The 12,151-nt window shown below is 47.3% G+C and overlaps 1 protein-coding gene across 4 annotated transcripts in view; it reads left to right on the top strand.

Moving 5' to 3' along the window:
* The window catches only part of AFAP1L2 (actin filament associated protein 1 like 2), a 121,256-nt gene that overhangs the window by 103,656 nt on the left and 5,449 nt on the right, over positions 1 to 12,151 (top strand). For all 4 annotated transcript variants that reach the window (XM_073354295.1, XM_073354296.1, XM_073354297.1 and 1 more), the window contains 8 exons: positions 1,450 to 1,554; positions 2,396 to 2,607; positions 4,289 to 4,434; positions 4,866 to 4,977; positions 6,138 to 6,377; positions 6,461 to 6,653; positions 10,071 to 10,235; positions 11,322 to 11,515. In XM_073354295.1, the coding sequence (XP_073210396.1) occupies positions 1,450 to 1,554; positions 2,396 to 2,607; positions 4,289 to 4,434; positions 4,866 to 4,977; positions 6,138 to 6,377; positions 6,461 to 6,653; positions 10,071 to 10,235; positions 11,322 to 11,515 (1,367 nt within the window). The remainder of the gene's footprint in view (positions 1 to 1,449; positions 1,555 to 2,395; positions 2,608 to 4,288; positions 4,435 to 4,865; positions 4,978 to 6,137; positions 6,378 to 6,460; positions 6,654 to 10,070; positions 10,236 to 11,321; positions 11,516 to 12,151) is intronic.

Raw genomic sequence — 12,151 nt, forward strand, 5'->3', positions numbered from 1 at the left:
CTGCACTGGGGAGAAGCTTGCCTGGATGGGTTTCTGCTTATTACAGATCACCAGCCCCACCCATTGCATTCACAGTGGACCCCAAACTGATCTGACAGCTGGTGAAAGCTGTAGACACATTAACTTCCATTTTTTTCAGGGACAGATGGAAAGGAAGGATGATCAAGTGGTTAGGGCTAGCAGTGTCCAGCCCCTAGCACAAGGGGGTGGGAGACGATTCTGTTGTGGTGGTCACCACTGCTGCATCCTGTCCTGACCACTCCTCCAGTGACGGGCTGGGGAGAGAGATGGGAGAGAGGGTCGGGTGGGCTGGGAGAGAAGGGGGTTGGAGATTGGGTGAGCTGTAGGTTGGGGGTGGTCAGAGATTGGGTGAGCCAGGGTCAGAGGGGAGCAGGAGGGAGAAGGGAAAGGGGGAAAGAAGGCAGAGAACAGGACCTATGACCACAAAAAGACCTGGGGGGCTGAGGGGAACATAGACCAACCGTGCCCTTCTAGGCGCTCTGCACTGGGGAGAGGGGTCTGCAGGATAGGGGGGGCTGGAGTCAGGGGCAGCTGCCCCCATAATTCAAGCACTGATTAAATGTTCATTCACTTTGGTCTACTCCCATTTCAGAGAGGACTAGACCAAAGCGAGCAAACTAACTAGTAATACATGGCAGCTGGCTCCACAAGGTTGCCATGGCCCTAGGGTGAAATTGACTCTTTTTTACCATGATGCTGTGTGGCTTATGCAAACTTTGACTGGGACAAAATCGTATCCCTAACAGCGGGGTCCTGGCCTGTGACTGGAGCTCCTAGCACTGCAGTTATACCAATAATAAGGATGTTAGACTGGTACTTTGAGACCTGGGTCCACCTCTGCCAGACTTCCTGTGCTGTGTAAGTGGCTAAAGAGGCACTTAGGTACCTAGGCGTTTTTGAAAATCCCCTAACTCCTGTTGCAGTTAATGGGATTCAGACATCTAGGTGCTTTTGAAAACCTCGCTTGGTGCCTATTGGCATCTTTAGGCATTTAAATACTTTGAAAAATCTGACCCTTAGTCTCCCTGGAGTTTTATAGCTGAGCCCTGCCTCACAGGGGTATTGTGAGGATAAATACATTAAAAAAGAAAGATTGTGAGGAGCTCAAATGCTATGCGGGGAGGGAGAGCACAGAAATACCAAATGTGGTCCTTAGAGCACATCCTGCATGTTGTGTACAAATTAGAGTACCCGTTGGTATGCACAGACTGTGTTGTTTATGAGGAGGACCTCGAATAAGTGATGCGTTTGTTTACTATTGACTCATTTTTGGCATTCACTGCTAGGCATTCTATATTTTAAAAAATATGCCCGCCAGCTAGTTTGGAATGAGAATCTTATGTATCGCTTTAACAGCAGGTAACATAGTTTGTCTGTAGCTCCAACAGCATGACTTACATACTGTCCATTTCTCTCTGTTTTTGCTAGTCAAGAAGAAGGGTACAACTGGCCTTAAACTGAGCAACCTGATGAACCTCGGGAGAAAAAAATCCAGCTCATTGGAGAGTCCAGAGAGGGCACTAGAAACTTCCAGTAAGCGACCAGAAGGATGTTACCATGAAAGAGAACCCACAATTTTGTATTTTCAGCCTAGCACCCTTAAGATAATTGTGCTCACAAGAGCAGGTAGCAGCATGAAGGATGAGTTGCCAATCAGCCATCAGCCCCTGAAAACATCAGAGATAGACGTAGAAGGCCTCTGTGCTTCCCTCCCCAGAAAGCAACATAAGACATGGGGTTCCTGAGCGCCCAACAGGGAGAGGTTTGTGTGGGATTTAAAGCTTTGGGTGAACAGGGCTCCATAGTTTTGCATAAACTTTGACTAAGGGCAGGTCTACACAGAAAGCTTCCATTGGCATAGCTATGTCTCTTGGGTGTGAAAAATCTACAATCCCTGAGTAACGTAGTTAGCTGACCTACTCTGGTGTAGGCAATGCCAGGTTGATGGAATAATTCTTCTGTTGACCTAGCTACCACCTCTCAGGGAGGTATATTAACTACAGCAACGGGAGAACCCCTCCTGTCGCTGTAGGGAATGTCTATGCTGAAGCGCTGCAGTGGTCCAGCAGTTTAAGTGTAGACATAGCCTAAGCATCCACAGTTGTTTGCTGCTCTGAACCTAACCTGAATTCTGAAGGTAAAAGTGTGACCAGTTTTCCACCCAGGATGCATGTCACAGCAAAATTTGGCTCCAAACCTTTACAGTTAACCTATGTGTAGTAAGCCCTCTGCTTTTTAAACCAGCAACCTGAGAACCAGACACGTCTCTGTTGACATACTGGCCCAATGGAGGCTTCAAATGTGCATGTGATTCCCAAGCCTACATCCCAATGTGGTGGAAGATGTTACTAAGCCAGTATGTGCTTGCTTGCAGGTTACCTGAACATACTAGTGAACAGCCAGTGGAGATCCCGTTGGTGTCACATAAAAAATGGTCACCTCCATTTCTACCAGGACAAGAATAGAAGTAAATCTGCACAGCAACCTCTGAGTCTGGTGGGCTGTGAAATTATTCCAGACCCCACCCCTGACCATCTCTATTCTTTCCGTATTCTGCACAGTGGGGAAGAACTAGCCAAATTAGAGGTATGGTGGCCTATGTTTCTCCTAGGGAATTGTCGGGAAGGTAGCCATAAAAATTCCTACCGCCCTGCAGGGTAAACTCAGCTGAGTAACATTCTCAGAAGTAACTCTCTTTAGCCGCAGATAAAATGTTAAGTCTTCAGGACTGCTGGTAACTGGAAACAGACCTTCTTCATATTATGAAGAACACTAATCTTAAAAGGCCAGGATCTCAGCTGGCATAAATTGGTGTAACTCCATTGACTTGCCATTCACTTACACCAGTTAGGTTCTGGCCCAGAAAGCACAAGTAAATCTATTCATATCTGCTACTTTCACTTGCCTGTATCCTGGACTGTTTATCTCTAATCTTCATTTCCTCTGACATCAGCATGACTGGAGTAGGAGGAGGACAATGTGAGCAATTTCCTGTGTTTTCCAGTGGGTGGAATATTTATAGCTAAACAACAGGCTTGAAATGACTGCTACAAGGTCTGAAGGTGCTTAGTTTAGCCGACCGATCGCTGTATGTCTGAGGTGCCCAGTAAATCACAGACCATATGTCTGCTGGCAGATTTAAAAGCTAAAGAGGTGCTTGAAAAAATAACAGCAGTTTGTAAATGGGAGAAACTAAACTTCATCAGAGTGTCACAGTCAAGGTCCAAGCTGACTGGTTGGTTTCCAGGCAGTACTAGAACGTTGCACTAATTTTACTGGACTGGGAGGGGGAGGAAGAATTGATTCCAAAATATCGATTCCACATTTTGCCTGATTTAACAAAAATCTGCTTAATTTCAGGGTTATACAAGACCCGGTGACTTTTAACAACAGGGGTCTGTGCAAACTTTATCCAGTTTTGATTCACATGAGTCGTGTCCCCCCCCCCCCCAGTTTTGCTTTGTTTCTTTGAAACATTGGGGTTCAAGCCTAGTTTTGCAGTGTTTCAGATGGAAGCTATCTGAAGCCATCAGGCGTTCCACAGGGTTCTCCATTAGAGATGGTCTCAAGTCGCAAAATTCCTATCTGGACTGAGAACACTCCAAACAATGAACTGTGGCTCGAGCTGTTGGTGAACATTAAGGGTTTCAGTGTGTCTCATTACAAAGACATGGGCCTTATTCCAAAGTCTGATCTGGATTGGGGTATAGATTTCAAACCTCCCACGCACTCGGAAAATGGTCAGTGGATGTTTGGTCACAGGGTTTTGATTCAGACCCATAAATCAGCCTCAGTTCTCTTGAAACTTGTCATGTTCAGAGACCCTGCAGATTTCATCATTCAAGTTTGTGCAGGTCTCTTAATACTAGCAATCTTGAAAGTCCTGTCCTCTACTGGTCAAAGATTGAAAATTCAGTCTTTCCTTGGCAAAATTGGATTGCTTGAAAGACTCCAGCCGGGGTAGGGCTATAGGCAGCTGAGATCTCCTCCACTGTAAGAGGGAAAACCCAGAGCCCTGGTCTTGGCAGGGAGGTAAAAAAGGAATTACTTTTAGAAATACTCTAGTTTAAAATATAAATTTAACTATAAAGTCTACGTGTGGGACCTTAATCCTTGTCAATTTGATTAATGTCAAAGCATTGCAGTTTATTTATCCTAACAGACCCAAGTAAATCTGCAATTTACCTTCCCATCTAAACCATATTAAGCATCTTGGAAACTGCTCTCTTTACAGCCATAAAAATCTGTTTCTTTGGCTATGTTGTAGGCCAAGTCTTCTGAGGAAATGGGCCATTGGCTGGGCCTCCTCTTATCAGAGTCAGGCTCGAAAAAGGACCCAGAAGAATTCACCTATGATTATGTCGATGCTGACAGGATTTCCTGCATCGTGAGTGCTGCAAAGAATTCCTTCTTGTAAGTCACAGTGGCAGCATTTTTGGCTTTGAAAAATTCCTTGATCTTCTAGGCAGATCCTGAGTGGGTGGTTGGCTGTGTGATGCATGATGCACTTGATCTCAAAAGAAGAGCAGCAGATCACATTCTCCTGATGCTCAGCTTCAGACACCTAGCTGGGCAATCAGGAAGGCAGTGCGGTGCTCATTCTCCTCCATTGTCACTCACAAGCGGGACTGAGGCAAGGAGACTGTGGATTGCACAAAGGAGCAAACCCTACCTCTGCCACAGAGGATACCCTGGCTGTGGAGTCAGTGTGGAGGGCAGACTGGAAGACCCGGTGTGTAGGGGTGGGGCTGGAGGCTACATTGCAAATGTCGTTTCCCAGCCATGGGTGGGAACACGGGGGGCACCTGCAGCTTTTGAAAGCATGTTGCTTTGGGTATTTACAGCTTAATGCAAAGGAAGTCCTGTGAGCCCAACACCTATATCGATAACCTGCCCAAGATAAGGAGCCAGGAGGAGGAACTCTACGATGACGTGGACCCGCCGGAGGAGACCATGGTACGGCTTTACAATGGCAGCAGTCTTCTGCTACTTGGGCCATTTGCTTATCCCTTTTCTCAGAGCAGCTGAAAGAATGAGAGTCGCTTTAAAGCTGTTGTGATTCGGGGTGATGCCGATCTGCCCACTGAATACCCCAGGGGGTGGGGTGGGGGAATCCTTAGAGAGCACTCAGACTCTTAGACAAGTAATTGCATTGAACCCTGTGGCGTCTAGATGGCAGCTTTGTAGCTATGATCTGCTGAAGACAGTCTCACGCATGGATATTTGGCTAGCAGGGCAGCAAAATACTTCAGGGCTAAAGATAAAGGCTGCTTGAATTACAGATACCTCTCCTTATAAAGGTAGATATTTCTCCCTGAACAGCCAAGGCTTTCTTCAGCAATACAAGGGGAGATCTTTTCAAGCATCCACTAAAAGTCAAACTCCCTTTGCTCCCTGGGAAAACCACCCAGAAATTTGCTAAATCTTTCAGGAAAATTCCCCTTTCTTCCCTGCGGAGTGTGCCTATCTGCTTACCTAGCTTGTTTATTCAAAAGCAATAACTTGGACTCGCCTGGCTTAGGGCATTGTTAATGGAATACAGAGTCTTTCCTGTCTGGCTTGCTTCTTTGAATTCAGCCCAGAAGGGTCGTGGTTGAACGTTGCCAGTTAACAGCTGTTCACTGGTATGAATGAAATAGGCTGGTGGTCTCAGTCCGGAACCTTGACCAACACATCATTGCAACTGTTGGAATGGCCATGGACAATGAAAACTGACTCTTACAAGCACAGTGGCCCTTTACTTAGGATGGGCAGCGTGAAGCAGTTTGTCTTGCTCCTTCCCATAATAGACCTGGCCTGAGGATGATGATAAATTGGTTTTCGTTCACTGCGGGTCTCAGCAAAAAAAGTGTTGGCCTATCATTCAATTCATTTGAAAAATACAGAGAGAGAGGGCAACATTTTCAAAGGCACCTAAATCCTATGAGGAGTCCTAAATCCACTGGCTTTCAATGCGACTTTGGGCCTTAGACTTCTCAATCACATAGGTGCTTATGTAAATGTTACCCCCCAAATCATCCAAGTCAACCTTGTTGTTTCCTAGCATGAGACTGAGATTGTGCCTGCCAGCAGGGATTAGTCAGGATTCTTTTCAGATTATACTTTCTCTTTTGCAGGAAGAAACACCTCAAAGTGAAAGCAAAGACGAACTGGACCAAGACAAAGTGTACCTAGACCTCACACCGGTTAAATCCTTCCTGCACTCCACTGGCAGGAAACCGACACAGCCGTCACCTCCACTATCCCCATCTGTGGACAGTGCCAGCAGTCAGGCCACAGTGGACAATGTATCAGAAACAACTCTATTGGCTAAGGAAGCAGAGACCTGTAGAAAGTCAATGGAAATCCCAGACCAGGTGCTGTAACGACTCCAGTGACAGAGGTCATCAGTTGATTAGTCCCTACTGCCAATTCATTCCTAACATTTTTCTCTCAACAGACACTTCAGGAGAAGATGGAGCTGGAAGAGTCACCATCACAGACAACCACCGTCAAAATCCAGATGCAGCAGCAGAAAATCACCTTCCCGCAGAGCAGTCCTGAGATCAAAGCCACCCCAACAGTCACAGCCAGCGTGCAGTTAGCGTCGGCACCCAGAGAGAAAGTGGAATGGCCCAAGGTGGCAAATACAGGTGGGTCCACTAGACGACATAACTATGCCGCCAAAGGGAATGGTGGATGGGTGCGCAAAGTCCATCACTTATCCAACTGCTAGAATTGAAAGTTTTCTGCACTTGGCTGATCTTATGGTGGTTTTTCATCTGCTAGTGGTGAGTAAGGGCTGCACCCTGCAGGGCACTGGGGAGTGACCAAACTTTTGTGCAGCCATTTCAGCCAGGATCTCTGCTTTTCCTCCCTCCGTCTACGGCAAAATGGCTCATCTGTTTGGTGACCTCAGCTGTAGCTCCAAAGGTCCAAGCATGCCAGGGGGGCAAAAGAAGGAATGAAATGTGCTTGCTAATGAGTTTGGGACACACAATGCCAAGCTGGGCCAAATCCGTAAAGTGGGTCTGCAGTGGACGCTTGCAATGCTGGCTCTGGCTTGTGTCGATACTGTAAAGCAGAAGGCTTGGCAAGAGGCAGTGATAAGGGCAAAAATGCAGACTGACTTTGTGGGAGATGTCAGCTTGGTCTCAAAATTAACACCTCTGCTTAAAGCAGGGAAGAGGGAGGATACAAAGGTGAAATGAGTCTGCTTTCAAGTGGACACACAGCTTCCAACCAGCCTTCTGGAAAGGCAAAAGAGACCAGGAATCCCTCCCCCAGATTAGTTTCCCAGGGACAATGGGAATAAGAGAGAATAACTGTGAAGCATTCAATGGATATTGCCTTTGAGACAGGATGACGACTTCCTCAGAGTGGGCCGTGGGCGGGAGCTGTCTAGTATGATGATGATAAACCACAGCAACTGGCTAAAACCGTTTTGTAAGAGATGCTAAATGTTAAAAAGGATTGACATGGACCATGAAAAAGGGGCTTGCAAAGCAGATCCTGGGCACAGAAAGGAGATCCTTGAGACACAGAAAACAGAGGGAAGAATGCTATGTAACATCTTTTCTTTTCACTGTAACCAAACTGGGGGGGCCATATCTAGATTCACTTTTGCGACGCTTGGATCTAGTGTTGTTCTGGAAACTGTTACTTTTGTTTTATAATGCATTTCTCTCTCTTTTTAATAAATCTTGCTTTCAAGAAAACCAAACAAGCGTTACTGTTGCTTGGGTAAATGCCCCAAAGAGAACCACACCCCTCCAAGCAGAGGCAGTGAAGAGGAAAGGGGTCTGAAGCCTCTTCACTTGGTTTCTTGGTCAGACATGGGCTTAAAGGATCTTTGCTACAAGAAACTGTGCGGTGGACAGCCCCTTGAAAGGGATAAGGCTAAAGGCTTAGACTCTTGTTTCATGTATTCATAGCACTTTCTGAGTGGCCTAAAATGGGGTTGGCCTCTCATGAAAGAAGCAAAGACACATTCCCTAGCAGGATACAACAAGTGCAAGCCCTAAACAGACAACAGAAGTGGGAAGGAGCAGAGGAAGGGGAACCATAATAAGCTCATATGGTTATTCAGTAAGACATGAGAGCTCTGTGGTGATCTAGCCTCCTCCCCACATCTCCCGGGGTGAGGGAAGAAGTGAGAAGAGAGATTGATTAGATGGAGGTGGTTTGGCAGATGGTTTGGGGAAGGGCTTCCATGCGTAAGGTGCCGCATGAAGTCAGATGTGAGAGAAGACAATGAAGGGGACCTGGTGGCATTGGTGGAGCGAGGAGAGGTAAAGGGAGAGCAGGAGGAGGCCAGGTCACAGATATAGGCAGAAGCTGCGTGTTGTAGGGCCTTGAAGGCAAGGAGAAGATGTTTGTGTTAGATGTGTAGTGTAATGGAAAGCCAGCAATTCAGAGATGGGACAGGGTGGTTGAAGTGGTGGGAAAGAGAGAGGATTTTGTCAGCAGTGTTTCAGATGGAGGGTGGAGGGACCTGAGGAGAAGGAGTTGAGATGTGGATGAATGCTTTGGCCATTGGGACAGGAAGGAAATGTGGGGGGAGGTGGGGAGGGAGAATGGTGGGTGACAGGATGTGGCCATGGTTTGGATGTGGAGGGAAGACGGAAATAGAAGTTAAACACTGATGCTGTGTTCAAGATACAGATAGACACAGCCTATTCCTAACGGGGCCTAAAAGCTAAGGGATGTAGACCTGGAACAAAGCATGAACTGTGTCCAGAGGTGCTGGAATCTCCATCAGGAGGAGTAAGTACATTCTGGGACTCTCAGCAGACATATGGCGAGCCTTGCGGTGTTCCCCCCGCCCTAAACACATCTACTTTAGGTGTACGAATTAGGAAGCCACCTCCTTCCATGTTGTTGTAAACCTGGCTCCAGTCCTCCTCCTTGCCCTGACCGCCCCCAAATCACCAGGGTTAAGATTTCAAAACAAGGATTCTGGTTCTCCCCCCTCTTCCCACCCCCCTCCAAATTTGCATACCCCGGATGACAGTGTGGTGCTGCACCTCAATTAAGATGAGCTGACTTTAGAACTGATGTGAGTCACCTCCAAGAAGCCTGATTTTCCAGAGGATGGGAACTCAGCGCTTTTTTGAAAAAATCCATTCAGGTCATTCAGGCTGAGCATTCAGCAACTGCTGTTCCCAAAATCACCAGCGATACCTGAACAGCTGGGCCTTGATTTGTTTTCAGAGCAGTGTTGTTAAATTGGTGGTGTCCTTTAAAAGCTCACATATAACTGTGTCTTTAAACTACTTTTCTATCTAGAACCTGCTCTCCTGGGGTGACTGGAATATGTCACAGTGTGGATGGTGTTGCCTAGTGAGTTAAGCACAGGACAGGAAACCAGGGACTCCTGATTGCTAAGCCTGGCTCTGCCACTGTTGCCTTTTTTGTTTTAGAGCTGTGAAAATAAGGGATTTTTCAGTCTGCCAGCAAGCCAAACATTTAGAGGTGGGAGGATTACCATTTTGGGTCAAACTGAAAACAAAACTATTTGAAATTTTTGACAAATTGAAAAGTTGAGGGAAAATGTTGTGGGTCAAGTGAAATGTTTCAACAGACTTGAACCATTCCATTTCGAGTTCAACCATTTTTAAACATTTTGGGGTATTTTAAAAAGAAATGTAGAAACACTCATTTTCATTTTCAACCGAAAAACTGACATGGTTCGTTTCCAAAACCTCAAAACTAAATGTTTGGGGTTTTTTATTTTATTTTTTTTAAAACCAAAACAATTTGGCAAAACTGACATGAATTCATGGAATGTTTCTGAGTCACCAAAACTGTATTTTAACTGGAAAACATTTTTGGCTGAAAAATGTCCCCCAAGCTGGACTGTTTTTTCCATCATTGGAGACAATATCTCAGAACGGTGTATGAGAATTTAATTCACGGAAGCTGCATAGTGGTATATCAGGCCTAAGTGATCGTATTACTTTCTGGAGCAGTTTGCTTTGCTTTGCTTTCATGGATACATGAAGACACTGAAAACTTTTTCCCTGTAGCCTTGTCCATTGCTAAGCCTGGCTTTGCTGATGTGTTTGCAGTGCCTGTAGAAACCAAACTGGGCAAGAACAGGATGGAGGCTGAGGTGAAGCGGTACACCGAGGAGAAGGAGCGGCTGGAGAAGGAAAAGGAGGAAATCCGGTCTCAGCTGACCCAGCTTCGGAAGGAGAGACGGGAGCTGAAAGAGACGTTAGCTAGCTGTCCAGGTAGGAGCCCAGGGAAATTTCAGCTCAAAGGAGCAGGTTCTGAAACAGACCTAGGCACTGGCAGAGAGACCATTAGGAGTGGCATATGATGCTTTTGCAGGAGAGGAAGGATGTACCCAATGGTTCAGGTGCTAGCCTGGGACTTGGGAGTCCCAGGTTCAATTCACTGCTCCAAAACTGACTTCCTGTCTGGCCTTGGGCAAGACACTTAACAAATACCTTTGAGGCTCTGAGCCTAATGTGCTATTTCAGTGGGAGTTAGCTGCCTCAATACCTTTGAAGATCTGGGCCTTGGTCTCTCTGTGCCTCAGGTCTCCATCAATAAAATGGGGATAGTAGCACTGCCCTACTTCACAGGGATGTTGTGAGGATAATTATATTAAAGAGTGTGAGATGCTCAGCTACTGCAGTGACGGAGGCCACCTAAGTACCATAGATATTGAAGATCCACGGAGCACTCTGCGCTGATTCACATAATGGTGACTAGACTGGGGTGAGAACAGGCTCTGGGAATTAGTGATGTAGTGCCAACCATTTAGTGTTAAGTTTTGGTCCCTCACTACACATCTGAGCTATGAGGAGACGGACCCCTAACTCGTTATCATGGGTCTATGCAGTTAAGTCACGTACGATTCGGAATACTCCTTGTAGCATACACAGGCTGAGCATGTCTGACAATGGCTCCCAGTAGTGGCTGGGGCCGGGGCCCGAGGCTGCCGGCAGACACAACCATATTCAGTGTGTTACAAGGGACACCGGACTGCACAGTCATTAGTGTTCTTATTCCGATCACTAGTCCTCCCTCACCAAGTCATGCAAGTCTCCCGTCACACATACTAACCTGCCCAATCCCAGTTATGGAGGGACAATTGCCGAGATCCTCCTCTAACAATAGAGCCTTCAAGGGTTGGTACGCAGGTAATTGCTCTTTTACACTCGGTCTGCTGACAAATGCATGAAATCCACTGAGCGTCGGAGTCTTGCCTGAGAAAAGCAGCATATGCACGGGAGATCTGTGAGTGCAGTTATCCCCACGGTGCCCTGGCTCAGCTGGGTGCGTGTATTTATTTTGTCTTCCCTCTGCAGATAGCAGCCTGGTGGCTAATGTGGAGCAGAAGCTGAAGGAAATAGACGAGGAGTGCAAAATGAAAGAGAACAGGAGGGTTGACCTGGAACTGAGCATTGTGGAAGTTAAAGAGAACCTGAAGAAAGCTGAGTCTGGCCCGGTGACACTTGGCACAGCTGTGGACACCACGCACCTGGAGAACGCAAGCCCCAAAGTATGTGCCGTGCTAAACAGCTGCTGTTTCCCAGCCAAGTGGCAGGGAGTTGCTAATCACGGCCTGGCTCTGGGGAATTGAAGTGCTTTACATCTCCCCTGTGGTAGCTACTACTAAATAATCTCAGGATTGCAGCCTCACAAATAGGGATGGGCCCAAACCTAAAGCCCAGATCCTGCCACTTCTGCACTGTGGAAAAGGAGAGATGAAAGGTGCTAGCTGGGCCCTGGGGAGACCTGTGTTTAATTCTCTGCTCTGCCATAGGCTTTGTGCATGGAGAGGTGACGTGTGTGTATATGGAGGTGAGGGGGAAACAGGGTCACCCTAGGGTCACCACAAGCCTATGGGGCCGGGCGCCTGCCCTGGTGTTTGTTCAGGTCTCGCACAGGGACCTGGGGGAATTTTACCAGGGCCAGGGGGTGGCTAATGTGTAGGAGCCCCCAGCCGGGGAGGCCTTGGAAGCCATGGCTGGAAACCACCTCGCCTCCAGGGGCTTGGGGCAGGACCACTCCTGCATGTGTTGACTCAGAGTCAGTCCTGCTTGGTCCCCCTTCCTGCATGGCAACTGGTGGAGTTGAGCCAGTCATGTGACCTTGGGGGCCAGGTGAGCTGCACCACACTGCCCCCCCCCCCCCC

The sequence above is a fragment of the Lepidochelys kempii genome, chromosome 7, assembly GCF_965140265.1.
Source record: "Lepidochelys kempii isolate rLepKem1 chromosome 7, rLepKem1.hap2, whole genome shotgun sequence".
Classification (NCBI taxonomy): Eukaryota; Metazoa; Chordata; order Testudines; family Cheloniidae; genus Lepidochelys; species Lepidochelys kempii.